Below are 27,974 nucleotides of genomic sequence, written 5' to 3' on the forward strand. Positions count from 1 at the left end.
GAAGAAAAGCCTTGAATTACAGTCAAAGACGTAAGGAACCAACAAACCCAGCCTGGCCCCCGCGGCAAGTTTTATTAACCAAATCGGAAGCCACTTGCCTACCAGCTATGGTTCATGAATGACCTTCAAGGATAGTTCCTGTTGGTTTTTTTTGTTGAAGAAACAATTGTACAAAGCCTTTCTTTTGAAAACCCTATAAGCCAGGTTCCTTCGAGGGCATAACTGGACTGCAGTTTCCAGCTTTTCTGGGAAACGAGCTTCTCTGGACAGAGCTATGGATACAGCACAGATGATCAAAGTCCAGCAGCACTCAGAGACAGGTTAACAGTATCTGAACATCCCTAACTCATCACTACCATCACTAGCCTCGATCTCGAGTTTGCTGGTTTTGCCTTTAAGAATCCTGTAAAGTCCTTCCCAGTGTCAGTATCCTTGGTGAGGATCATCCCAGGAAGAGTCTGGCCACAAACAGCACCAATAAACCATATCGAGAAAGAGATGCAGACCCGTGGTATCTCTTTGACAGACCTTTATTAGCAGACTGTTCCCTACATGAAGAATCCAAGTTAGATTTGCATTATAACAATTTGTGGTTACAGCTACAAAGATGGTTGTCATTTTGCATTGATTTTTGCATTCTGATATTCATATTCCCATTAGGCCACACTGGTAGGAAGGAGCCACTGCAGAATTTATGACAGGTCTCAAGAAGGGCCGGGGGTGGAAAAAAATCATATCACTAATCCACATTGGTTAGATTCCCACACGGCTAACTACTGACAGTTCTGGGTAGTCAAGGCAGAGCCTCACCTGGAAGACTCTCCATGAACCACCAAAACCTGTCAGCAAAAAAGCAGCTGCTGAGTGCTAGCAAATCCTTTTCCGATTTCTCACACACTTCTCCACAGTGCCTGTTTGCATGTGAAGAGCACTGGCGCAGCAGCAGGGTCTGCTGGCTCAGCCTCAAAGCACAACTGCAGCAGCTTGTGTCCGAGTGCAAGTTTCCTTCCGTCTCTCTGGAAACTTGTATTTCCTTTAGTCCCTGAGATTTCTCCCCTCCCCCCTTACCTAAAAACTCCCCAAGATCGCTCTCAATTAGCCAACGTGACATCCAACATACACAGACCTTCTACTTCCCAACTTCAGCCATCCACCTGAAAGCCTTTCAGCCATGCACAGAGGCAATTCCGAAGTAAGGCAAGCCTCACAGTGCACCCTCTCCCCTCCTCCCAAGGTACTGCTTCCTCACCAGCTCCCTTCTCTCCTATGGCTTCTTGCTACAGAATTTCTCTGGGCTGAGGTCCTCCAGCAACAACCCCAGACGTGGGAAAGACAGCTCAAGCCCCAAAGGGAAGGTAAGCAAGAGACTTTAGCGTGCCTCCCTATGACTCAGCTGTGTGATGTAAGAGAACAAATAGAGAACTTTTTAAAACAGGAGAAATTACAAGCACAGTAACAATATTTAAACAAGTCTATAAAAATAGTCTGACATAACTCTGTTCAAATAAATACAAAATAAATATGCTTTAAGCAGTAAAACAGTGGAATGCAACGCTGGTCCATTTTGCTGAAAATGAAGAGTTGGATGAGGATCTCCCAGGCCTCAGAAGCCAGATCCTATCAACTAAAGTAGCCCATAATGCAGTCAGAGAAATTGTAAAGCCATCTCTTTCCCTTAGCCTTACGAAAAGCACCCTTTGAAAGAAAAGCAAGCGTGTCTTCAGGACTGAAAGCTCACCTCTCCCAGTGACAACCAGCCCCTCTCCCTAACACCCCTTCCCACAGCAGACATAATCCCAGCTTGGGGACTCCATCCTGCTAATGCAAACCTGAACGTCAATCTACAGAGGTCTAAAGAGATAGATAGCAGCGTAGGCACGGGGTTTGGAAAAGGTTCACCAGCTATCCTTGGCACCAGGCAGAATGGAATTCAGAGGTCCATGCAACGCTGCACAGGGGCTCTCGTGTCGTGCTGGGAGCACAACTGCACAGGAGCTGTGAAATATTGTCTTTTGTTCACTAAAGCCATGCATCAAGGTGCCAGTCCATCCAGGGCTCTCCTGCCTTCCCCTTTCCAAGCCCCTGCTGAGTATAAGACAAGCCAATCCCGGCATGCAAAGGATACAGGCATGCAGGCTCTAGTCTGCTGCTTCTGTTAGTAAGTGCATCTTGTTAGTGGATTTATGAGACACACTTAAACCTATAAAAAATAAATAATCCTAATTCTTCATCAGGCTGGCCTAAGTAACCTTCAGCCTGACTGGATAAACCACTGCCCACCAGCCCTCAAAACCAGTATAGGTCAAAGTTACGTTTCATGTCAAGTCTTGGAAGCAGAACATGAATGTCTCCTACCCAAAGGAATATATGTAAACATAATAACAAGCCTGGTGTGGCAGCAGCTCCTACACGAGGTTTGTACAAATTTAAACAACAGGTAGGAAGATAAACAACTGAATGGAAAAAGAAGCTCTCTGAATGGAAAAAGAAGCTCTTTCAGCAAGTCAGAAGGTGCTCATCTGCAGGCAAACAGCTCTGTACATGCAATACGCTGAAAGCAGACCTGTTACCCAAACCTTTGCTACTCTGCCATACTGCTGGGAACTGACCTCAGCAACTTGTGCCTTAAGATTCTCCCAGGAGTTCGCCTCCTGGTCTCCCAAAAGGCCCAACAAAAAGGACCACGTGATGGTTTATGTGGAGCTCTGAGTAGCAAGATGGCAAAGGACACCAGATCCTCCCCTCCCCCTTACTGACTCCGATCTGAGATTTCACAGCTTTGCTTAGTCAGCTTAGTGTCAACACATTCACAGAATGAGAGATGGCTATACGTCTTGGGATTGCACCCCAAGATTTCAGAGTTCAAAGTCCCCGGCATCTCCTGGTCACCGTGACTGCACGCCCAAGGTCATCTTCAAGTTTTCATAAACCACGTAGCTGATGCTTACAGCTGGGATCACCTTCATAAAGTTCGGCGCCAGACCCCGGTAAAGACCAAATGCTCCCTCTGTCTTCAGAATGTGTTTAAACAGTCCCCTCATCGTCACTTCGGGAGCACCCTCCACTGAAGCTGCAATAGGGAAAGCCACAATAAATAATGCAGCCTACATGGTGAAAACACTTTAAGGTAACACCTGTCTCAAAGGGCAGTTCTGATTCATGTGCTTCCTGTGCATGTTCACAGAGCAAAGGTGCTTCACGGGGCACGGCATCTAAGTTCTCAGCAAGCCATAGCCGTGCTGCACATCGCAGCCATTTTCCCAAACCGCTCTGCAGACGCTCTTAGCCCAGAACTCCAGATCCAAGCAAAACAGAACCTCTGTCCTGGAGGTCCTTCGCCCCAGATGCTAAGGGCAGCACAAAGTCCACTGTCCTCTTGCAGCATGGCAAATAGCCTACTGCTCAGCTGCACAGGCCAGTTAAGGCTGTTGTTGCAATGTTTACACCAGAGGACCTTTACCCTGCTCAGAGACCATGACAGGAGCTCCCACAGTTCCCAGAAGTTCTCACCTTGGGCCTGCATGCGTGTCCTCACAAGAGCCAGTGGGTAACTGGCAAGCTGTCCACAGGTACTGGAGATGGTGCCACAAGCCAGCAGAACAAAGACTCCAGGGTCAGCGCTGTTGACAGCATAGCGTTGCAACCAGGCATTTTTTAATGTCTGGAAGGAACAAGCCAGATGTTAGCAGTGAAGAGACAATCAAAAGACTATCACATTACATAAAAGATCTAGCGTAAAGGCCCAGAAACCTATGTGCAAATTCAGCCAGAAGCACCAGGCTTCTCACATCTTTTTGAGCTACTGCTACTGCAGTGCCTGGGGAAAATCCCTTCTTTAATTTTCTGCTGCAATTTTCTCATTAAAAAAAGAAACAAGGAAGCATACATGATGTTGACTAGGAAAGGAGAATCATTGTATTGTATTACCTTTTAGGCCATTTTGGCTAAAAATCCATTTGTGCCCCACAAGGCTGATCAGGAAAGCTTTGATAAATTACCTAAACTCCTGTAGTAACTGACAGGTCTGACAGTGATAAAGCTACACAAACAGCACAGCCCTACAACAGATTAAAGGCTTCATACCTCATAGACTGCCAGGTCAATACCAGCATACGGAATGATTCCCAGCATGTTGGGGATGTAGCCTTTGTAGAAGGCAGCCATTCCTTCCTTCGAAAGGATGTTTTTGGCACAATCCAACATGCCTGAATATTGTCCTGTCTTTCTTAGAGCCATCCGTGTTTTCAGAACCTAGAAGACATGAATAAATACCAGAAAGGCTTACAGGAGAACCAATAGGAGAAAAATGTATAGACAATGCCATTCTTAAGAACATGGTCAGGACTACAGCAAGTGTCATGCGAGCAGTAGTACTTGGTATCATCTCCAAGAACTCATTAATTAGAGCTATAATAGCGTTGGTGTTCTACCCACATTTTCCCATCTCAGCACCTTGCCATGACCCCTCATGGGCTGGACTATCAGCCACCTGCCTCACCTCCATCGGGTAGATGCTGCTCTGCGCAATGGCCCCAGCCAGAGAACCAGCTAACAGCCGCTCATGAATCCTCAGCATTTCTTGGTCAGTACCAATGAACCGCTTGATCTGTAGAAGCCAAAACAGACAGACATTGAGGGTCACTGACTTATCTCAGCTGTTTTTTTTTCAGCTTGTCCCCCGGCAAACCCTTCTGTAGCCAGACTTCTCTGTGTCCTTTTACTCACCTGCTCATAGGCCATGAACTTAATGGCAGATTCCGGCGCAATCTTCAACACATTGATGCCATTCCCTCGCCACAGTGACCTTGGTCCACCCTCTCGGATCATTTGAGTAAAACCTCCAACGATGCACATGTTGTTACTGCGGGAGGCATGAACCTGGGGGGAGAGAGCGAGCTTGGATTAGTTCCAGTCCTGATTACGACAGTGCTACGTTTTTCCGTAATCCAGGGACAAAAGGGCGCTTTTTTATTTACTCAGAGATTTGCCAAGGCTTTAATCCCTTCCAGATAACTTCTACAATAGGAAAGCAAGCTTATTTTCTTTTTTGCCAACTCTAGTGTTAACTAATGAATCTAATCAATATCTCCCTCTGGAATGGGAGGAAAGGTTAAATAGGCAACTCCCATACCTAATGTAGGATCAGCTACCCAGGATAAACCATGCTGCTGGCTCAAGAGCAGGTACAGCCACAAAGCAGGCTAAAATGAAGTTTTTATAACTCCTTTCTAACACTGGTAATACTGATACTGAGTACAAGCTTTGCCCACTGACCACCACAACCACTTCAACTCTCACAGCCTCAGGGTCTCTCACAGGAACACAAGGCTTGAACCTGTTTCATCAAAACCCAAGTTTTCCAGTGCTCTAAACCACAAAGCTCTCTAACTATTGACAGCTTTCGGATGTCTACCTCCCAAAAGATTCTATTTTTTCCTAGTCGATGAAGAATAACTTTTTAACATGACTTTGATCACTCGAATAATCCAAAAAGCTTTCCAAAATAGCAATATAAGAGCAATGAGATTAATCCTGGTGAGAGTGCTGTACTATGTCAATGAATGTTATCATCTCCTAGATATCCAAGAATAATAAAGGAATCTGCCTGGGTATTCAAACAAACCAGAACTGCTCCATCATACCTGCATGAGCACTTTCAAGCGGTCCAAGGGAGCTGTACAGGTTCTGGACACAGCACCTGCACCCCCACCTGCAACCAGATGTCTCCACCACATCCCTGTCTGCCTCTCTTCCACTGTGAACTCATCAGGGACGGTCAAATTTTCTCCTACATCAAAGATCTGCAAAAGTATAAGGTGTTGAGAAATGTTTCATTAGCTAGTGGTCTTGCCAAAGTGTTATTGCTCTTTATCAGCGCGAAGTGTTGCAGTACTGGATATGCTTATTCCAAGTCAGCAGCTTATCTATAGCCATTAACTGCTGTCTGGCCACAGCAACAGCCACTGCTATAGCACATCACAGGGGGAACCTTCACATTTAGAGATTTCTGTCCAAGAAGCTGGCAACTGCTGAACATTTGTCTGCATTAAAATATTGTGGATCGTAGTAAGGAACAAAATGACCAACTGTGGGCAGCTGAATGGCAAAAAAGCTGGACCTCTCTGGAACCTTCCAAGCTCGCAGCCAGTTTAATCTTGTTACATGCTATTTACACGCACTAAAATATCTCCAGGAAGGACGGCTGCCTGTCAAATCAGTTTCTAGTCTGAACAGGTCTGGAACCAGCAGGGGCTGGCCACCGGTATGGGCTCTCAGAGGTGCCAGCCAAGTGAACACCCTCATCTTCTTGCAGAACATGCAGTTGTTATCACCTGTGCCACTGGTTTCAGAAGCCGTGCCAGTGATAGTGGCAAGATAACAGGACAGGACAGGAAGCGATTGGGCTTCTAGGGCTACAAGGCAGCTATTGAACCATGAAGAGAAAGATAGAGACTGCCGATAGCAGCTCCTGGGGGTCAGGACTCCGACTGAGAAGCTGGGGAAAGACCAAGACCTGTTGCAGAGGAACCATTTCTTACCGTGGAGTGCTTCCAGTACAGGATGATTTCAGGAATGTTCTCCACTGGGTGCAGCAGGTGATAGTCTCGCCACTCGTTCCAGTCAATTGTCATTGTCCCATTTTTATCCATGCTAAAAAGATTTATCATTAGATGAGTACAGACTCCCACTGGGTGACAAATTCCTCCCCCCCTTCCCTTTGATTATTCAGGCCTACACCAAAAAAGCTTTGCAAAGCAACTACTAAAAGATTTCTAAAGAGACACAAGACAAAGCTAGGAAATCTTCTATTCACCAAACACTGCAGAGGTAGAAGTGGGCTCCCTTTTTCCTCCCCTCTCTCTCCCCTTTAACTGACCCACAGGAGTAGCTGCACCCCGTCCTACCAAACTTAAGGACATAACTGACACTGAAGGGAAAATAATACTTACTAGGTGACAGGACCCCAGAAGTGTCCCGTCCTTATTCTGACACACAGGCAAACAGACAGAGGGAAGGTAGCAGAGGAAAGAAAGAGGAAAAAACAGCACAAATAAGTGGTAGTTAACACGTTAGTGCCACATGCATAAAGCACTCAGCATTTCCGAAGAACAACGGCACAGTCCCTCTCCAAAGCAGCAAGTTCAGGGCAGCAGGACAATCAGACAGGGATGCAAATCAGCTCAGGTGCAAGCACTTCCCCACAACAAGTCAGGAAGATAAGAGATTCTGACAATAACTTTCCATAATGCATTACAACCTTGTAAGTGTTAATTCACGGGGGGGGGGGGGGGGGGGGGGGATCAAAATGAGGAGTAATAGGCAAAAAGGGAGGAGCTGAAGTCTTTGGAAAGTGTGTACAGGGTAGAAAGAGGAGATGGGTTCCATGTCCCTACACTTCTTTCTAACCCCCTCAACAGTAAACCAGAAAAACCAGCTGAATCCTCACCTCTTCAGTATTTTCTCAGCCTGCTGTTCAGAGATCTTGACTCCCAGGTCCCGAAGAGACTGTACAATCTCCTGGGCATCAATACGGCCTGCAAAGATAAGCCAGTGAGCTCAAGTATAGGTATTACAAGCTAACGCATGCAGTAGTCTATTCATGAGCATGAGAAAGGTGTTTACCATCGTTCTTCTTATCCAAACTCTTGAAGACCAGTCTCAGCTTCTTTTCATGATCTTGGAGATAGTGAACAAATTCCTCAAAATCCAGCTGTCCATCCAGGTCCTTGTCTCCAGCCTTCACAATTTTCTGTTCAGAAAACAATCAAAAACTGTCAGTTCCTTTGTTCATTCAGGCAGATCTGCCTCCTCTTCTACCATATTTAAAGATCATTTCCTACACGACTTTGACTTTTCCTCCAGAAAGTAGCCAACAGAATTATGGCAATTCCTCAAAGAAATCTGAGCAAAGCAGTAGTGTAGAAAAGTCACATGATTCCATGCAACTGTATCCCAAAATTAGTTACGCAGATGAAATGCCTCATGCTTTTTATCAGGGATATTCTGCTAGTATCATGTGTCTAATCTCAGTCCTGTATCTTGATTAACACCTTACAAAGCCCTTGTGGAGGTTCTTGAACTAAGTATGAGGCAACAGATTTGCATAAAAAGTGAATGTCAAAACTTCAGGTAATAAAAAGCCTTGAACAGGAGAAGGAATTTCATGCTGCTACGATCCTTAGAGAAGTAAGCTCCCTCTGGCAATAACTAACTCCAACCAGAAAAAGCCTGTCCAGCTCTAGTGGACACAGCCAAAGATAAAAACCCCTATGAACTGGTTTAGGCACCCTGGAGCTATGTGCTTTAATTATACATGTTTCCATGGGATGCATATAGAACAAGAAAAGGTTCTTAGTAGGACAAAGCTAAAATCAAGATCAGACTCTGTGCCAGACATCTAGGACAAGGTAAATGACTAATTAACTCACTCCAGCATGGGGCAATAGCAGATGGACTGTCCTATCTAAGGGCACATGGCTACTTGTTGACAGGAGAGGTGATCTCCGGACTGCAAGAATGTGGCTCAGGGAGTTCCTATTCCCCTTCTTGTTCAGTCACTTGCCTTTGACAGCCTGTAAGTCTTTTTCAGGATGAATCAGGGAGCAACACTAAATGATGTGTGATTCAGCCTACTACACCACCTACATTTTTGTTTTAATTCTTGTAACATTTATGTGAACAGCAGGTGGGTTAAGGAAGCTCTGAGCTGAGATCAAACACTAGGCTAACCCTCTGTTCACCAGTATTTTGTTCAATATTTAGGCTTCAAAGGTAACAGGCAAACCTAAACTCATTGTGATATTTCCTCAGCCTATGAGCACCAGTCCCCTTCATAAGCCTTAAGTCTTTGTTTCAATGCCATTTTAAATTACTACAATACTAAATACTTCACTATTAAAATTCTCTCTTGCCCCACCAAGTGATGTCACTTTAGCCCTAATGCTATGAGGATTATTCCTAATCATTTTACAAACCTTAAATAAGAAAGTGCTGTCCCAGCTGCCCTGACCTTTGAGGTTTGCCCACTATTCTTAACCTGCAATTTATCATATGACTATTGTAAAGTTCAGATATGACCCCACATTCAACTCGTAGGCTAAAGATAGACCCCTCGCATGTCAGCAGATTGGCCTTGAACAGCTGAATCAGGGCTTCCCTCTGCCTGGCAACCCCCAACCAGTTGACAGGCACTAATAATTTGGAAGCACTGTAAGAGAGAGGTGACTGTGCAACTGCTCCCGTTCTCTCAGCACGCCCCTAACAACCACAGAGATGCGCAATAAGTGATCAGAGACCGCAGGTAATAAAAGCTGCCTTGCTTTGCTAGCCTTCTTCCTCGACGATCACAAAGCAAAAATGCTGCAAGCCTGTCAAACAGTAACCTGCAACACACGTGTGAAGGGTGAGAAAGCCAACCTCCCAGCATCTTCTCCAGAGATACGAACAAGTATCTGCCTGCAGCTCTTCGCCTTTAACAGCAAATATGAAATCTCCATAGACAGAAGTGCTCATTAACAACTATGCTTGTTGCAGACGTTTCTATGGTCACCTGCATAACACGCAGCCCCTGCAGCATGCTTTTGGGACCCCACACGTCTTAAAGCCTGCTACATCCCCTGTTAGTGTGTCTGCACAAAGGTATAAAAAGCCTACCCAGCTTTGCTGTTCAATAGTCAGCTGTCTGGGCTCTTGACAGCCTGGTGATGAAAATCACACCAGTAGCAGCAAGCTGAAAGCAAGGGCTGTGATACAGAGTCGGACGGAGGGCTCCGCGGATTTAGCGCATCTCCCTCCTGCAGCGAAGGGAAACGCTGTTGCACAACCTCCCCCAGTTCAGCCCACCCACCGCTGCTGAGCAGCTCTCCGGCTCAGCACTAACCTGCTCACCTTCACCGGGGTGAGACCTGCATCAGCTTAAGCCGACATTAGATTACACACCTCTGGTCAGAAGGGGGGCAGCGGAAGGGTGTAAGAAGAAGGAAAAGGAAGAGGATGTGAAACGTTGTATTTGAGCAGACCAGTTAAAGCAGAAGAATCTATAGTTTAGAAAACCCCCTTTTTCTATTTAACTTGCATCAAATCAACTGGTTTAAACAGTCCTAGAGGCACCAAGATTTCATCCAATTCAAACCAAAAGAATCAAAAAGAAAAAAGTCCATTCCATGCTGCTTCAGCAATCCCTGCCAAGGGGCAAGAGAAACATGGCCATGCTGTACCCAGCTATTACAACTGTCATGAACTTCTCCCCCTCCGATCAGCCATGCTCAGGGTGCTGGAGACCACCCTTCTGTAGCTCGCTCCCTCCCGTTCCTCCCTCGGGGCCATACCTGCTTCCACTGGCGGTAGGTGGAGAACTCCTGGGAAGGAATGAAGAGACTGAGTCGGAAGATCGATTTGAGTTCAGCCGGCAGCCCCTTCGACTCAAAGTATTCAAACTCCGTCTGCGACTCCCCAAACACTGGCACGTACAGACAGAGGCAGAGCATTTTTCTGAGCCGGACACTCAGCTGCCCTGCTCAGACCAGCCGGGAAGGGAAGTAAAACTGAATGATTCCCCTGAGCTAATTTCAGTGCGTAGTGGAAAGGAAATGCCAGCAAGTCTCATGACACACGCCTATGAGCAAACCCGGCTCTGGTGGGATTGGCTGTTCGAGCCCTGCCCTTCTACTTAAAAGGGAAGCCGGCTGTACAGTCCCACCCAGCTGCCAGTGAGACACCAGATCCCAGATCCAGAGGAGGCATGTGAGCTGCCTCCCATTGCTCAACACCAGGCTCCCATTAAGACCTTACATCACGCTCACCGCAAGTTAACTCTTACTGGGCGTCTCATTTAACCCAAGAGGCTTTGGCCAAAATCCAAGATGCTCACTTGCTGTTCCTTACATCCGATCGGTCCTTTCCGCTTACATCCGATCGGTCCTTTCCGATCCTGTGCTCACCCCTCCAGGGATTTACACATGCAGCACAGTAGGGACCAGTCTTGCTCATAACAACACAGGAGGGCTCTCACTGTCTTCCTCTTCCCAAAATTCTTCCTCTAAAACACACTAAGAGCAGGATGCCAGCCACTTAGTGCTTTCATACATGTTTGGGATATCCAGATGAAGCAAAAGCCTTGAAATTCCACTTTTATAAGGTTACTTTGCCATGCCAGAGTTGATTGGCTTTGGTTGGAAATCCTCCCAAAAAACACTTGTGGCAGCTAGCAGCAGGCAACCCCTGCATACCAAGACCTCTCTCCTCTGAAGCACTCAGGAGTTACCAGTATAGGCAGCAATAAAGCCTGTGGAGAAGGTTTGCCAGTGCCAAATACCCAGAAAACCACCAAAATCAAGGGCAGGCTTCAAAACAGACCCAGCTGCTTCAGAGCCTCCTAGCTAAGCATCCACACAGCAGTTACAACAGCTTACTAGTTTTTCCTCCTCTCCCAACAACAATTAAACATTGCAGTCGGATATGTGCTATAATGAGAAGTGGCCCGGGCAGAACAACATTTTCCAGTTTCTACCATTTACAATTTAACCGCTTTGTAAGCGAGTTCCTCAGCTTTCATCAGGAGCAAGCCAGGCTGAAGAGGGAGTGTGGCACATGCATCATTTAATGCTGATATAATTACAGGCTTCTGAGCATTTAGTGGAGTTTGATGTATAGGATAACACCTAGCACTACAGCAAGAGTACCAAAGAAGCGCAGCAGGTAACAATACTGCTCAGTACAGAATTACCGACTGCTAACATGGATTTTAAAATATAGTCTTGATATTCAAAGAGAAGCTCTCACACAAGGAAGATGCAAAAACCCATAGCCAATAACCAAAACGCTAGAATCCTGCCTGCACTTGAAGTAACACGGCATGTTTGCTGCCCTGGTTTAAGCCAGCCCAGCCGACAGCTTTCCCCACCGCTGCGGACACAGCAACATTTTCTTGTGCTTGCTCTGTTTAAACAGACTGCCTGGCCAGCGCAAAGTCCAATAAGCACTCCCCTCCTCAGATCCTAATGCACAAGGGGCCTTTACATCTTTACTGTGGTATTTTGCTCTTTAGATTTAAAGAAAAGCCAAGGTCTGTAATGAGCTGTATGTGGAGCTGCATGTCAATCACAGGCATTGGGAAAATTTAATCTGGGGCTTTATTTCAAAGATTTTTTTTTCTTTTTTTTAAAAAAGCTTAATAGATCACGACTCGCAGCAATTCAGTACCCTTGAGAATCGTGACCTACAACAGTTTCCTACAACGGCTGACCTACAACCATGCCCTCCCCCTGTCACCTCACCTACCACGGCACTACTGCCGCGTTACCTAACCAGGCTTAACCTACTCCCTGCTGACGTCTCTCTGCACGAAAACAGGATCTTCTCAGGGCCTCCAGATCCTCTTAAAGATCAGCTGCAGCAGCTCACTACATGCACGCCAACAGCACACCCCAGCCTTCCCACCAAGCTGAGCCTCACTTCAAGCAGCACCCTAATGCTACACGCCACCGGCCAAAAGCAAACGCCTTCAGCAGCCTGACCAAGGCGAGCAGCTCCCCCCTGCCCAGCTCCAGGTAGTAAGTGAACAAATGTAACTCAGCTTTGCCCCACCAGGCCTTAAGATCCTCCGTAGTTCTTCCCACAAGTTGCCAAGCATCACTATTATAGCTGCTTGGCAGCTCAGTTGCTATGCCAACATGATGCAGATTTTCCTCATAAACTCTGTCTGGAGCTGGCAGCTAGAGACAAAAGGCAAAATCCCCACATTTTAGGGGAAAAAAAAGTGCTACAACCTACCTCAGAGGAAAGGAAAAAGGTAATGAGGTTAAGAAAGCTGATTTTAAGCAGGGTATTAATTACAGGACAGCGAGCTGAGAAGGAGAGACATTACAAATGAAGTGTGTATCAGCAATTCTGGTTATAATGACAAAGGGAACTTAAACAGGCATTAACAAGCATTTAGATTTCACCTAAAAGAATCCTGGTAAACCTAGAAGTACTCAAAAGCACGACAGCTCTCCAGAGCTGCAGGATCAGTGCTGCTGTAACACAACTAGCAGGGGGTCACCGCCCAAGTCTCAGCACACGCAGCCGGTCCCGCTCCCCCAGCCGCTGCAGCGTGCGTGTGGCTGCACCACTGCAGGCAGCAGCGCACCCACCCCAGGGCTTCAGACATGTGCTACGGACAGTACATCCCTCATTAGCACCGTCTATTCCTGATCAAACCAAGGACAGGGCACAGAGCACCAAATAAAGTCAGTCCTTTCAAGTCACTCCTCCCTGATATTTCTTCCATCCACCAATTCTGCCAATGAAGCCAGAGCTGGACCTGCACGTTTTTGGTCGATTAGGTAGCTAAGGTCCTCCTCTGCTAAAGGGAGAACTAGACAGGTCCATCTTCCTTCTACAGAAGGCTCGCTTTTCTTGCCGTCACGGAAGCTGCAAACTCATTGTCCATTTTATTTATAGGATTTGGTTCTTATTTAAATGCTGCACGAGTTACCAGTTTCAACACCCTGCCATTCCAACGCTAACCTTTCCGAGTCATTTGTACTCTTCTAGGCATCTGCTTCATCACCGGTTTACTACATCAGCTCCACAAAGTACCTCCCAAAGGATGGGAAGATGCAGCCATACAAGGAGCAGGAAAGTATGCTGTTTAATTTTGAATTTACTTTGCTAAAAAAAAGTCTCTAAAAATATCAAGTGCCAGCGAGCGTCACAGGCACATAACTAACATCCTCCTTCACAGGCAAAACAGCTTTCTGGGTGAGTACACCGTGGGCCACAGAGAGAACCGCTATTGCTCGAAGTTTTCACTAGGTTCTGCTGACTTGGTGTTTTTTAATTTCTGGAAACTAGCTTGTAATTAATTGTACAGTACAGAAAGTCCTCACAAAGCACAAACAAAGAGTGTAAAGCATATGAAGGCAGGGAGTTAATCATTTAAGAGACCCCAGCAGAGTAAAGAGCTGCAGCCAGCCAAGGCTGTGAAAGGGGAAGGATAGAGACCAGGGAAGGCAGACAACACTACATGGTATTTGACATAAAGGTAACGAGGAATGGTGATCTGTTCCACTGACAACACACAGATCCAAAGTTAAAAGTCCAAATGGTGACATCAGGGGCAGATCATACCCCTCTCGCGTGTACGCACACCCAGAGGCCAACGCATCACATTTGCAATCAGTATTTTCTCTCACATTTGCAGAAATAGCCTCATGTTGAAATCATTACCTTCAAGCAAGGATCCGAGCAGAAAGACGCCAGCTACAACGTGAATATTGAAGAGCCAGGGCTGGGAAACACCTCAGGTCACATTTATCAATACATGCAAATTCCTTACAGGAACCCAAGTATTGGGCGTGATATTTTGTGTGTTTTTAGCAGATATGTAGTTACAGGTGTTTTTACAAAACAAAGTGGCATACCAAGTCAAGAGATTTCTCCCAAGGTCACAGACATTCAGTGTCAGAGAACAAAAGCTGTGTGTCCCCCACATTTTCTTTAAACACCAAGTAATACTGTTTGTTCACAGTGGTTTATAATCTTTCCCTAAGGCTGTATGAGACTTTTTGCAACACTTCTCCTTCAGACAGGTAATTAGAACACAGATTCTGATCAAGCACAAACAAGTCACTGCAGCTTTAACAAGTTACTGTCCATCAGCTGAGCCACAATGGCTGGGTGCAGTATTAGCCGGCCTGAATTGCAAGGTAAAACATATCTGCATAATCCTCAACAGAAGAGCTTTACGTTGCGTTTTACTTTACAATCAGGGCAGGCTAAAATTATACAGTCACAACCTCCTAGCAGATGGACAGTTACTTCCTAAGCTGCAGTAACTCCATTTTACCACGTCCCTATCCTTTAGGTATATCTCCATTAGCCAATTTTAGGGTTCCTATGCAGCAAAACTTCCCAGGGTCACACAGGAAAGAGGAGATTGGTATCAGCTTTCAGAGAAAGCTTCATTTGCAGGTGTGAACAGATGGACTCTCCCTGACTGAGGGACCATTGTTCCCCTGGAAGACGCCAGAGATTTTCAGCCCTACGCTTTGAAGGTTTTCATCACAACCTCCTTCAGTTCTGAGCCTCTGTCCTTCTTCAACCTCTGTGCACAAAAGTCCTCCTCTTCTCAAAATGCGCACGCTCCTCTCTTTCAAGAGGATGCACAGTGCTAACAATAAGGACGAAGGCAAAAGTCCCTGCAGATTTCTTCAGTCTGATTCAAGCAGGGAGTGGCTTCTGCTCCCCAAAATGCAAAATGCCACCCTGCCTGTTTCCATCCAAAACGGCAGCGGAACAGATATTCATGCCCTCTACAACCTGAACCTGTTTGTCCCCCATTTTAGAGAGAAAGCTTACAGCAACAACCATGCCCGATTCCCTGTCAAATAAGCTGGATCCTGCAAGTCACGCACCCCTACCCCTGCTGCAGCCCTTCAGTATTATCCCAAGCTCCCACCACTCGCAGGGGTTATACCAGACTCCTTCTCCCCTAATCCCAGGTCACTCCCTTGGTCTTAAAGCACATGTAGTCAGAGCTGACTGCACCATCCTCAGGAGAGACAGACAGCATTCCCTCTCCATCAAAAATAAACCAGAATTGCCATCAGCCAGCACTGTGCTAGGAGCCCAGGCACTAAACTAAGCAGCTTTTGTTCGCCTCCCCCCAGACAAAGCCTCACCATTAATTCTCCGCCAATTGTGCGCACCCACCACCTCCCTGCTCTCCCATCCCCTCCCCCGGGAAGTTCCCATCCTCACGCAGATTTTAGTCTCTCCCTTATGCCACCCGCTCCCCAGGGACAGGCTTTCCTCTCTTCCGGGCTGTGCCATTCAAATAATACAGCCAGTTACTCATTTGCTCAAGACAAGCTAGCTTTTCCAGGGGCTTGCCAAATTACCAGAGACTGACTCCGGAAAATTTTAGGATCTACTTCATCCTTTGCCGGTCTCCAGTGCAGGGGTGGGACTCGCCACTAACCTGCATTATCATTCCCTGCCCTCTCAGTCATGTTTCTTACAAGTTGCCCAGGAACCTTCGAGACCCCCGTATTCCCCCTTGCCCCCTAAAGAGCATTTTTCTCCCCCTTTGAACATCGTGTCTGAAAGGTTAGATCACCAGTCATTCCCCTGGTCCCCCCACATTTCCCTTCTAGCAAGCACCCGCGACCCTGCTCCCTTTTCCTGCTTCTCTCCCCCCTCCCCAAACACGCGTACACCCCCAGCTACTCACGCACTCCACCTGCAACACCCCTGCTCCCAGCAGACCACACACTCCGCTGCCATGTGCGCCAACCCCTCCTCAGGCCCCTGGACATCCCGTTACCTTTGGAAAATGCTCTGCGGGTCCAACCACCAGTAGGATAGTTGGTCTCCTTTCAGTGGGATCAGTCCCTCTGTCCTGTGGCTTCCCCAACATCTTTGGCCCTTTCTCCCCGGGGCCTGGAAGTGGGGTGGTGTTTCTGGCCTCATCCTCTTTTTCATCTGCAGGACCTTGGCATATGGCCCTGGGAAGGAAGCTAGACAGAAAATGCCAAAGGGTCTGCAGCATTGCTGCTCCAGCGAGCGTCCCAGGCAGGGAAACCCTGCGCGCTCAGGAGCTGCCCGCTGCCAAGGATGATGTGACTGCACTACCAAGCACCCCCAAGACGAGAATCGGCACGGCAGCCAGCGGGAGGTTCAACCCAGCGACTCCACGGGCTCAGATTCTTTACAGACCGCTCCTGCGGACGCTTCCTGCCTTTTGAAATTGCTGCTACTGCAGTCGTGCCTGGCCTGACAAGCAGCTCATTGTACCAGAGCCTCTGAAATCTGATGGCAACAGACAAAGCGCAAGACCCCTGGCACGGAGAAGCCGAGACGCTGAGCTTTGGAGACTGCTTGGACAGAGAAGCCAAGACGCTGCACTTAAGAGGAAAGCTAAAAATGAACCTCTCCGAGAGAAGCTTCTCAGAGCTGCCAATTAACCCACACCTCTCGGCTCATCCTAACGGCACATCAGGCGAGCAGCGAGGCTGAACACCCAGGCTGCGTCCCCACTGCAGCAGTGCCCAGCCAATCCTCGCTCCCAACACTGCGGTGCTCCGGAGCAAGGCAGCGCGCGCAGCCGGGCGGGAGCGCGCCCTCCACGCAGGAGGCACCCCGCAGCGGAGCGCGCCTGCCAGCTCCGTCGGGCAGGTATGGGCAGGGAGGGCAGCAGGGCAGCGTCCGGAGCGCAGAAACCACGGGCCCGAGGCAATTCACCAGCGCAGGGTTATCCCAGGCGTGTACGCACCCGCTTCTGGGGCTCGGCAGCAGCTCTTTGTTAGAGGAGCAGATGGTTCTCCAGAGAGAAGCCGGCTTTTCCCAGCCATGGCTGAATTAACCTCTAACTGCACCCGCTCTCCCTGGTCTATTATAGTCTCATCCGTCATCACAATAGCTCTTTGGTGCTGCATTGTGCTTCTGCCATTTGGCTTTCAGCACAACACAGCGACACGCTTGCACAGCATTTATGGCTATTCATCTATGCAAGATCTAATACGCTGTGGTTAAACTATTGCCAATTAGTCAAACAGGCCGAGTTCTGCTGAAGGAGCCTTTAACTGTACAGTCAAGGGTAGGATTAGCCAGAGCAGGACTACAAGTATATATCAATATAGAAGCCCAGAACACATGACATTCCCTGAATGTCCACAGCAGCAATCGCTCCTAAGGCTGGGGCTATCGGCCTCCCGACCAGGGCACCACCAGAAAAGTCAACCCGCGGCGGTGGAAGCGAGCAGCCCACCTCTGGCAGGCACAACAGCCGGCTGGAGACAGTAAGGGCTCATTTTCTGTTTTAAAGTAGCAACAACTTACTTTGTAGTCCTAGACTCTTGCCTGCCTTTTGCATCTGCAGACAGAGGGCACTGCATGCCTTACTTTCCAAAGTATTACGACTTTTCCCTAAGAGAACAGTTTGGGTTTTTGAACACAGTAAGTACAGACCACAGCTTCCATCACCTGAGGCTCCCTACCCACAGCGGCACAGCAAGGCCCACGACGAGCAGAAGACCTGCGTTTTCAGCTTTTAACTTTTGAGAGTGACAGGCTGTAGGAAACTTTTGTTTTACAGATATTAGATACGAAAATACAATCCAAAACCTGGAAGGACTGCAAGCTTTCAGTAGCCAGTTTGCAAATAAATGTTAGAGGAGGAACACAAACCATCACACTTTTGGGAACTTGTTAACGTTGAATTCCTTTAACCAACCTAAGAAATGGAAAAAGTGAGAGACAAGCACATAGAAGACATCACAATAAAGAATTCTTCTGCAACTACTCTTCAGAATTACTTGAAGAAGAAAAAAATGCTGTTTAATCATAAGGTCTACATACAGTACACAACAACAGTTTTTTTACCTTAAAATGTGACACACACACAAAACAGAAAAAATACAAAATTCAGGGGCAGTAACACTGGTGAGGGTGCAGGGAAAGCCCTGTCCCTCTCTGAGGAATGGCACAGGCCAGTTCTAGCTGGGGTATACTCAGGCACAGGCAGAAGAGGTGAGGAATTTTTGTCATGCCTCGGTTACCTTGAGCTGCTGCCAGTCACCACAACTACAAGCACAAAAGTTAAACTACTTTCTGAAACGCAGTGATTCAGATCCTTCAAGATGGCACTTAAAAGTTTCTAATGCTCTCAAACCAGAGGAGGAACAAAGCGGATTTTCTGAACTGTGCCCAGTTCTTCAAAATCAGCTTCTATTAGCCTAAGGCTGTCATTTTACATGAAGCAGTGAACTGATCTGAAGCTTACTGCCACTAAGAAGTCATCTCACACACCCGCATCAGCTCTGCACTTACCTTGCTCCCGTGCTCCTCCGACAGCCTCAGTGACCCAGTGAGACATTACAGAGCTTTCTGCTGGGCTAACCAGTTGAGGCTACTCACGGACGGGGTCCAAAAAAGCCCGACTGCCTGTGGAAAGGGCATTAGAGCTGCCTGCAGCAGCAGCAGGCGGACTGGCTCTGCCACTCACAGAGCTACAGGCCACGATAACGGAAGGCAAAGCACCCGAGTGGGACTTTGGATTTGTCCTCAGCGGTCACTTAATGCTGGGCTGCTATTCACAAGGACCCATTAAACCAGCTGACATTACCTGACACTATTTCTTACAGTTTCTCTGCATAGTATTAGCTTTAGTGTTGTGTGCATGGCAGGGACCCCATCTTCCTTTGTTCATGCAGAGATTGCATAGTAAACTAATAATTTGTGCAAGAAATCACATGCCTGGGGTGCAATTAAAGCAGAAACTCAGCAATGCTTCCTTGGCCTTTGTCCTCACTAAAGGAAACCTCAGAGGAATTCTGCCACCGCACTAATCCACACAGCTCCTTGAGAACAGGCAGATTTTTCTAATCATATTTAGAAAAAAAAGCATTTCTTTTACCAAGTGGGGAATTTTATTAGGTCAGAATAATAAACCTAGTAACAGCAAGATGATTATAGCTAGAGGCAAGACAACTGCTCTCCTACGGGAAATTTGTAGGGAAGTATTACCCTACCAACACCACCACGAAGCCAATCATTCACACATAAGAAAAGATGCAATAAATACTATGAGTCCAGCCTGAACGCTTACACAAAGAAACAGATGAGGAACAAAAATTCACTTTTTCTAGAAATCATGAACAAACACATAAACTGCACGGCAACAGCTTTCCCAACCTAGGCTACATTAGGAGACAGCCCTCCAATTCCAGCTGTTTCTATGAACCAAGCCCAGGAATGTGAAGGCAGAAAAGCACCAGGACTGATCTGAAAGCCGGCTCTCGGCCAGCACCCCAGTCACTGGGGACAGAAGGCGCCTGTGGCAGCTGGCCTCAGAGTCCTACACCACCAAAATGGATAGTCATTAGATAGCCAGAAGAGAAGCCGACAATAAAGTTGCGTAATCTAACCAAAGGGAGACAAAGGAGAAAGGAAAGAGCAAGGGTGTGACGTATTTTGCTTAATTAAAACAGTATTTTCCTCAGTACTGCAAGCTGTCAGAGGGAGGTTCTGTTTTAAGCCCCAAACCCAAGGTATCTTGTAGCCTCTTCAGCCACATCTTAGTACCTGCTCAGTTTGAGAAGAGGCACTTCCCCTTTCCAGCCTGGTAGTACCAGGCAGAAATTTAGACTCAGACCATTTGCCTTAAGATGGCTTCTAGAAGACTTTTGAGTCAACGCGCAGTGTTTTCCAAAAAGAATCTGCGCCTCGTCACCAGACAACTAGCTAACGCGTAAAAAATGTGGGAGGGAGGGTGAAAAGAAAGGGGGGCAGAGGGAAGGGAGCTATGCTCAGAGCAATGACCCTTCTCCTCCTCCAGCGCAGGAAGAGCTGCCACTGCAGTTGCCGTCTCCGGTTCCTTGGGTGACCCCGCAGGAATCAGCCATGATTCATCTCCTTTGGGAGCTCTCCTGGAAGCACCCCGAGGAGCTCTGCCTACACGCGTGCCACCCAGAGATAGCACCCAGCCCGCCCCAGCTGGGACGGGCCACCGCGACTCTTTCCGTTACCTCTTATCTCTTCAAATGTAATTTCTGAAAGACAAAACATACTTCCCACTTTTTAGAAAGCCAAAGTTAACCCTGCACGGTGCTTCTTGCACCACGCCATAAAATCTAAACGTCTTGGCCACTGCTGCTTAAACATTCAGCTACATTAATATATTAAGGTGACACAGCATAGTTCACTGAACACTACAAAGAAACCCAGGTTACCTCGTTACAGAACCCTGGCACAAGTGATTAGCTATTCTCTTTGATATATTAAGGCAACCGGGGGCCAGTGCCAAATACAGAGAGAGCTGGCCAGGGAGGGGGGAATATGCAGCCATTGCCCAGAACAGCAAGTTCCACCGAGGTCATAGCATATCACATGAAGAACCGGGGATTGACCAAGAGAAAGGGCATCCTTAGTACGCAGAAATTAGAAAGTCAGCTTCTCGCTGCTCTAGCAAGTTAACCAGGAAAATAGCCAGTGAGAAACGATGGTCCTGTGGCAGCCCAGGCCCAGGCTTGGTCTCACACAGCCCCTGTTCTCCTCAAGCTAAACGATGTAGATTCACATACCAAACAGCTTTGCCTTTCCAAGCAACTCATCATCTAAAAATTTCAACAATTTCTCTTAGAGCAGAATTCTCTGCTGTAAGCCACTTTAACTGCCAGGAACTCCCCTGCAGCTCGCTGCACGTAACTTAGGAAAAACTAAGACGTCTCCGTTGCCTTTCTACTTTGACGCTAGTTATCACAGCTACGCTTCTCCACCGGAGACAAGGTCTGGGGCATCATTGAAGTGCGCTCATGTCCCACATTCAGAGCGACAAATATAGCGATAGGACATGAACAAGAACAAAGACTCATTTACCATTTGCTACAAGTAGGTCTCAAAGAAAAAACATCCCTCCCCCTTCTCCTCCTCCCAACACCGTATCATGTTATAATATATACAACAGAGAGCACGGAACTGCAGCATCACCATTTTGTAGGGCTCTCAAACAGGAGACCAAGTCCTTATTATGGTTTTGATGTCATTTTATTAACACTTGTCAACCATTTAAGGGTTCTGGTCAATATTCAGCCAGATTAATCACTAGGTTAAAAGAAACAGTAAGTATACTAAAGTATACTGCCCTTCTCTCAGTAATCTGACTAATAACCTAACGCGGATGAGGATAAGGATACATTTGCCACTACTTACCAAAGCATCTAGCCCTGGTCACTAAATAACGCCCCACAGAGCACATGCTGAAAGATCAAAACCCTCCTGCATATTCTACACAGACACAATCAGTTGCTTTGGATCAGTTTTGTTGTTTTGTTTCACTGGGGCTCTGGGGATCCGACAGGCAGGCATTCACTTCACTACAGAGTTTAGAATATGCACCATCCTGCAGGAAACTTAACGCTGCGAGGCATGTGAGTGACATGCAGGACGCCTTTCTGCAAGAGGGGCTCTCAGAACATCGACATTTAAAATTGGTATGCTCAAGTCAAAGTTGCATCTCCTTCTCACAAAGGTCAGCCAGTATCCTTCATTCATTATCGCTCTGCAAATAGGACAAAGTTCTCAGCTAAATAAACCTGAGAACCACCAGGCTTCTCCAATGTGCTGCAAGGTAGGACAAAAAACGATCCCAGAAGAATGTCCCGAGATTGCATCTCTCAAGAATGATATACATAGTCCTGTACATACATGAACATAAAGCAACACTTGCCTAATCCACAATTGTTTGTTTATATGCAAGGTAAACTTATGCAAGAGTGAGTTTCTCTTGTTTGTATTTGCATCTAAAATCTCACTTCCAATCTACCCCTTTGAACACTGAGTGGACATGCACTGCCAGTTTAATACATTAATCACACTACGGCATGTCTGATGACCAGAGACCAAGTCTGAGTAAAGACTTTCACCATTACGGTGCGAGATTCCCTGGTCTCCAGCATCCCTCTCCTCCTGCCCTCCCCGTAAGACCTCTGGGCCCAGGCAGAGTGACGAAGGCAGGCAGCCAGCGCGCCAGCCAGTCTCCCCTGACATTCATTGTCACAGCACACCCTCCAGCCCAGCAAAGCTCTCGCTTTAGGAGGCTGCTGGCCAAGTCTATTAATAACCGACACTGCGCTGAGAAGTTTCCTTGTGCCAAAGCCAATCCCTATATTTCTTCTCAAAGTCTTTGCAGCAGCTGTCAAGAACTCATTTGATTGATTACGAAGACGTTTGCGTCTTTAGCATGCCTAAATCAGAGAAGGAAACAGAACCCAGAATTCACACAAACTCATCCACTTACCACAGATTTAAAGGCTTTATCTACTAAATCATTGACCTACAGTTCTGCTCTTGCACCAGGTTTCCCAACTGCATGAGAACAGGGCCTTCAAACCACGCATTTCATAATTTACAAAGAGCAAGAACAGGCCTCCACTCCTGACGGACCCAGCAAATACTATCTTTTTTGCTTGCTATTTTAATGCACATTATATAAATATATATACACATATAAAAAAATGTGTGGAGTTATTTAACATGTTATTGAAAGCAGTTTCACCTTGTCTTAAACTGGTCCAGGGTATCCACATTTGTCCTTTAGATGGGTAGTTGAGAAGCTGTTGGCAAATATGTTTCAGCAGAAGGAAGGGTATCAACTGGAATTTCAAACTGTAACACTGCTTCATTTGTTTGATACAGCCTTGTGTTGCTTAACCCTTCATGATGAATTACGAAGGCCTGGCTAAAAGTTCCACGACTGCCCCAGCAGGATTCAAGACACACAAACCATAAAGATGTTGTATCTAAACATATATAGGTTTGGAGAGATAATTCAGTCTAGATTACAGAACAGTATTAGAATTTTGCTCTTTTTACCATAAACAGACTTCTGTAAAGCCATAAAAACCCAGGTCTTCCTTTCCAGATGATTGAGAATGGAAAACAGGTGAAAGCATCACACCAAAAAGATTCCCTGCTTCCTCTGCCCCTCACAGTTGCTGAGAATTTTAGTACATTACGCATAGTATAATACAGAGTATTCAAAAGTCTTGGAGAGTAAAATAGTTACAGAAATAAAGAGTCTGAAAGGAAGAATTAAATGACATCATGACAGAAGATAGAGTATTGATCAGAAATAAGATTACACTTTTTTATGATTGCAACTGCTACAATAGAAAGAGTTTCTCAATCCATCCATGGAGTCACTTGCGAAAGAGCTGACTGATCAGCTATGTCAGAATAGCATGGATACAGCGTTCTCCGACAGCTGGAAGAGTCCGAGACACGTACTTAAAAAGCAAAGGCATTCAGAGGAGAGGCCTGAAGCAAACAGAACGCTGCAGAGTCCGGCTGCAGCAGCACAGTTACGCTTCTTCAGTACACATACGTGAAAAGTGAACAACAGAACTTGTGTGGGAGTTTGGACAGCCAGAACTTGGAGATCAGAGGAGATACCAGGCAAAGAAAGAGGTGATGAAAGCAAATGTGAAGATTTCAGCAGAATAGGAGCTGATGTAGTTTCATATGGGGAAGCTGATACCGAGGCAGCAATAGGCAGTCACATATATGAACCTGGGAGAAGAAAGCATCACAAGGCCAAGGAGGACATCATCATTACAGCAGAGGCAACCGGACAGTTGTAACTGAAAAGAGACAAGGGTTATGTTTGCTCTGTTTCTTAAAGCTGAGAGAATTAGTCCACTAGAAGATGCTCAGCACCACCACAGAAGAGGTAGCTGCAGACAAAGTTCACCACTTCAGTCTGTCTGTAGGCATCTGGGATGAATTCCACCAGTTCAAACTGTCTGGAACTTCAGCAGCAGAGATGAGGTTTTAGAATAGCACTCCAGCCCTGCAGTTAATTGGGATCAGTAGGAAAACAGTTATATTAGCAAATACACAAATACTACCATTACACATCCTTTCAAGAATACATCATCTCGAGATACAAAGTAGAAAACATAGTTCCGGTTTCATATTTTCATTAAGGGCATATTTCCAGATCCTGTATAAATATTTTCACGAGGGAAGTCAGAAAATAGTAGTAACAGGAGATTGACTATCCCAGAGGCAGATGTGATTTAGCAGTAAAAGACTATGCCTTTACACAGTAGAACAAGAAAGTCTCTAAAAAATTCTTCATGTGGTTATCACTTTACTGCTCAAGCAAAGTGAAGTATGTGAATTGCTTCACGCTAACCAGTGCAAACAAGCGTTTCTTTAGAAGGCTCACTGATTTGGCACGCTGTATTTGTCAAATGGTTTAAAGATAACAGCATGGGTTAAAAAAATGCATCGTTTACATAAGCAAATTCCACCTCAAAGGACATTTAAGTACAACCCCTTCTCTCCCCACCACAGAAGGCCACCTCTAAAACAGAAGGCAGCAATTTTCCAAGAATGCTACAAAGGGTTTTATCTCAGTAAGAACTCTGAAGCATTGACGGAGCCAAAATATTGCTCATTTTCTTTTCAAGTCGCAGACCAAAACTATTATTGTTACCACAAGGACTTTCAGTCTACTGACGCAAAGAGATTAGCAACTCAGTTTAGATTGGCGATAACCTCACATTACGAGCCTAATATTTTCTGCATCTGTCTCCCAAACGTTAGAAGGTAACTCCCATATCAAACATACTGTTGCACGGAAGGAAAAATAAAACACACCAAAGTCACCAAGTAATTTACTAATCACAAGCAATCCGTATGATTTATGCCTAAATCGGTCTCCAAACAACACGTCCGATACATCAAAGAGGTTTTCATCTTGATGCTTAAGCACTTATCTTGAGTGTGACTTCACATTAGTTATCGCAAGCGTCAAGGTGCCATTATTAGCTAAGGATGGGGCAGAAAAAAGAATGACTTATTAATAGAACTGCCTGGGAAACAGGAAGTTTATTTCCTAAAAATTACACAATGCAGAAGTTTTCTAGCCAGCTCGCGGAGGACTCTTCCCACATGTTTAACTGGAACTTCAGAGTTTTGAACTCTGCATCCTCGTTCTTAACGGATGCTTTTTACAGTGCTGAAGGGGATGCTTTGCAATACCAACAATGCTTTACAAACTCTATTCATCTAACCAGCCGCTTCCTGAGCGGCGGAAGAGAAGGCAGAGGAAGCAAAGGGCTGAGGAACAATACTGACAGACAAGGGCTTCAGCAGAAAGACAGGGTTGTTAAGCAGCATCCAGACAGTGCTTTCCTCCGACAGAGCAGTTGCAGTCCCTGCAGAACGGCTCCTCTCAGACGCTCCTGCAGTGTGGCAAGCAAAGAAACTATCTGCTGGGAAGTAAAAACTCATTTTGTTTTACGGTGCATCCTCCGAGCCTGGAGAATGTCCGGCTGTATTGAATAACATGCACAGGAAGAAAAGGTAATGCAAACCGAGACAGGCATGCAGGCGTAAGCACAGAACGTTCTCGTGGATGAGAGGCTTTTGCCAGATGCAAAGGATTCGGCACCCACGGGCGACAGCAGGTCAGCATTTCACAGGCCATGCACAGGTGATTTATATGGTTTAATCAGATTTCATTATCAAAATGCACACTGTAGAAAATCACCATGGCACTAACGTTATTTTTAGAAACAGCACAACTAAACCACTCACAAGATCCTCACACTGCCAAAGAATTCTCATACTTTACAGCAGCAAGGACCAAGCAAAAAGAAATGTTAGAAGTTAAGATGTTGGAAATTCAAAGTTAAAAAGAAACTAGCAACTCTGCAAAGGATGGATACATGCAATTAAAGCACTCAAACAAATTGGGGCACCACTCCCAGAACAGGGAGAGAATAAGAACTGTCACTTGAATTAGATGTGTTTTCAGTGACTCAGAAGTTATCCTTAAACTCTTCTTCCTTCCTGCAGGATTGAGGCACTCTGAAATGGCACATCCCGGACTGCGCCTGTGTGTTTATCTGCTATCCTCCCAAGATACCGGGCTGTTTTATGGTCCTGCATATAAAATACAGGAGACTAGGCAGGGACAACCTGTGCACTGAGGACAAACCCATTACTCTGATTCATACAGATGTAAATTACACTAATTACAGTTAAATAGAGCAACATCATCTTGTACCTTGAAGCCTAGAATCATCAGCGTACAGCATCACGCAGAGCTGCGTGACCACAAAAAGGCACAGCTCCCAATACTGAAGTCAGCGCTGCACATTTTATACACTCCATGTGCAAACTGTACAAATACAGCAGCCTTCCTACATTTTAAGATATTTCAAACCCTTTAAAATAGACAAGCGAGTTTGGTGTGTATAAGCCATCTTGGGCAGGAAACCTGAGTAGCAACATGGTGCCAAACAGACTAGTGTGAGGAAACGCAATGATGCAATTAAAACTGCACAACCTGACTGCACCTATCCCTTTCAAAAACTCTTTTACAAATTTAAGTAAGCACGCAACCTTCCTGGTCCTCGGACCTGGAGAAAGAGGATTTTCTTTTATGGTTCCTCCTGTCCAAGCAGTAAGTTTTCAATCTTAAATGTCTCCAGTTAAAACGGTACATGTCTACAGGTAGTAAGCAAGCCGATTCCTCCGGGTTTAGCGTTCAAGTCAGCAGGGCTGCTTTCAGGGCAGCACCTGGAAGAGCCCAGGCGCGCTCTGCGGAGCGGAGCAGCGGCGTCTCCCCCCACGGAAGCGCCTGTTGGCACTCGGGGTCCGCCCGGCTCCGCACCGGGAAGGCAACGGGATGCGAGCGCTGCCATGCAACAAGCAGGCGCCTACTGCCACCACTGACCTGGCGGGTCTTCTCCCGCGGCCGAGGCACGGTTAAAGGGTCTTCAGAGCCCACGTCCCGCTCCCCGGAACGGCGGAGCCAGGCGAGCTCGGCGGCACGGAGCCGGGCTCCGGAGAGAGACTAGCGCTGCGGGGCGGACACGGGCAGGGCGCGGGATGAGGAGGGCGGCCAGGCGCTCCCTCACCCGCCACGAACGCGCGTCGGGAGCCCAGCCCGGCTCAGCCCCGCCGGGCCAAACCCCGCCGCCCGCCTGCCCCCCGCCGCCACTCACCAGAAGGTCCAGCTCGGTGCGGTGCAGCCCGAGGCGGCCCAGGCCCACAGCCAGGTCGTGGATGCAGAGCGCGCCGTCGCGGTTCACGTCGAGCTTCTGGAAGAGGGCGCGGAGGCGCCGGTCCTGCTCGGAGGCCTCGCACAGAGACCGCCCGCAGGGGCCCGCGCTGCCGCCGCCGCCCTCCGCCCCCGGGCCGGGCGCGGCGCCAGCGGCCCGCGGGGATCCGCAGGGGCAGAGCACGCCGCTCACCACCGGGGAGGTCAGCGAGCGCCGCGCCCCCGGCATCGTCCCGCCGCCCGCCCGCTCCTCACGCGCGCCGATGCCGGCAAATGGCGGCGCTTCCGCCGCGAGGAACGGACACGGAACGCTTCCGCCTTCGCGCCACACGCCGCGTCCGCCACGTGACGCTCCGCGCCGACCAATGGCAGCGGCCCGCGCGCCGCCATCGGCCAACACGCCCCCGCCCACACC

General features: G+C 47.2%; 1 protein-coding gene across 6 annotated transcripts; it reads right to left on the reverse strand.

Annotated features, from left to right (window-relative positions):
- Positions 1-598: 598 nt before the first annotated feature.
- Positions 599-27,788, reverse strand: SLC25A25 (solute carrier family 25 member 25). Of its 6 annotated transcripts, none has more exons than XM_059828739.1 (11): positions 25,627-26,216; positions 7,624-7,750; positions 7,448-7,535; positions 6,951-6,986; positions 6,540-6,651; positions 5,643-5,801; positions 4,726-4,878; positions 4,499-4,606; positions 4,084-4,251; positions 3,511-3,661; positions 599-3,070 (listed from the first exon to the last, which is right to left on the reverse strand). In XM_059828739.1, the coding sequence occupies exons 1-11, from the start codon at positions 25,780-25,782 to the stop codon at positions 2,886-2,888; spliced, it is 1,443 nt and encodes a 480-aa protein (XP_059684722.1). In that variant the 5' UTR covers positions 25,783-26,216; the 3' UTR covers positions 599-2,885. The 6 variants fall into 6 exon arrangements, with proteins under 6 accessions (XP_059684722.1, XP_009806054.1, XP_059684720.1 ...); XM_009807752.2 differs by lacking the exon at positions 25,627-26,216 and adding an exon at positions 16,310-16,534; XM_059828737.1 differs by lacking the exon at positions 25,627-26,216 and adding an exon at positions 10,329-10,525.
- Positions 27,789-27,974: the final 186 nt, after the last annotated feature.

Source organism: Gavia stellata, chromosome 24, assembly GCF_030936135.1.
Source record: "Gavia stellata isolate bGavSte3 chromosome 24, bGavSte3.hap2, whole genome shotgun sequence".
NCBI lineage: Eukaryota > Metazoa > Chordata > Aves > Gaviiformes > Gaviidae > Gavia > Gavia stellata.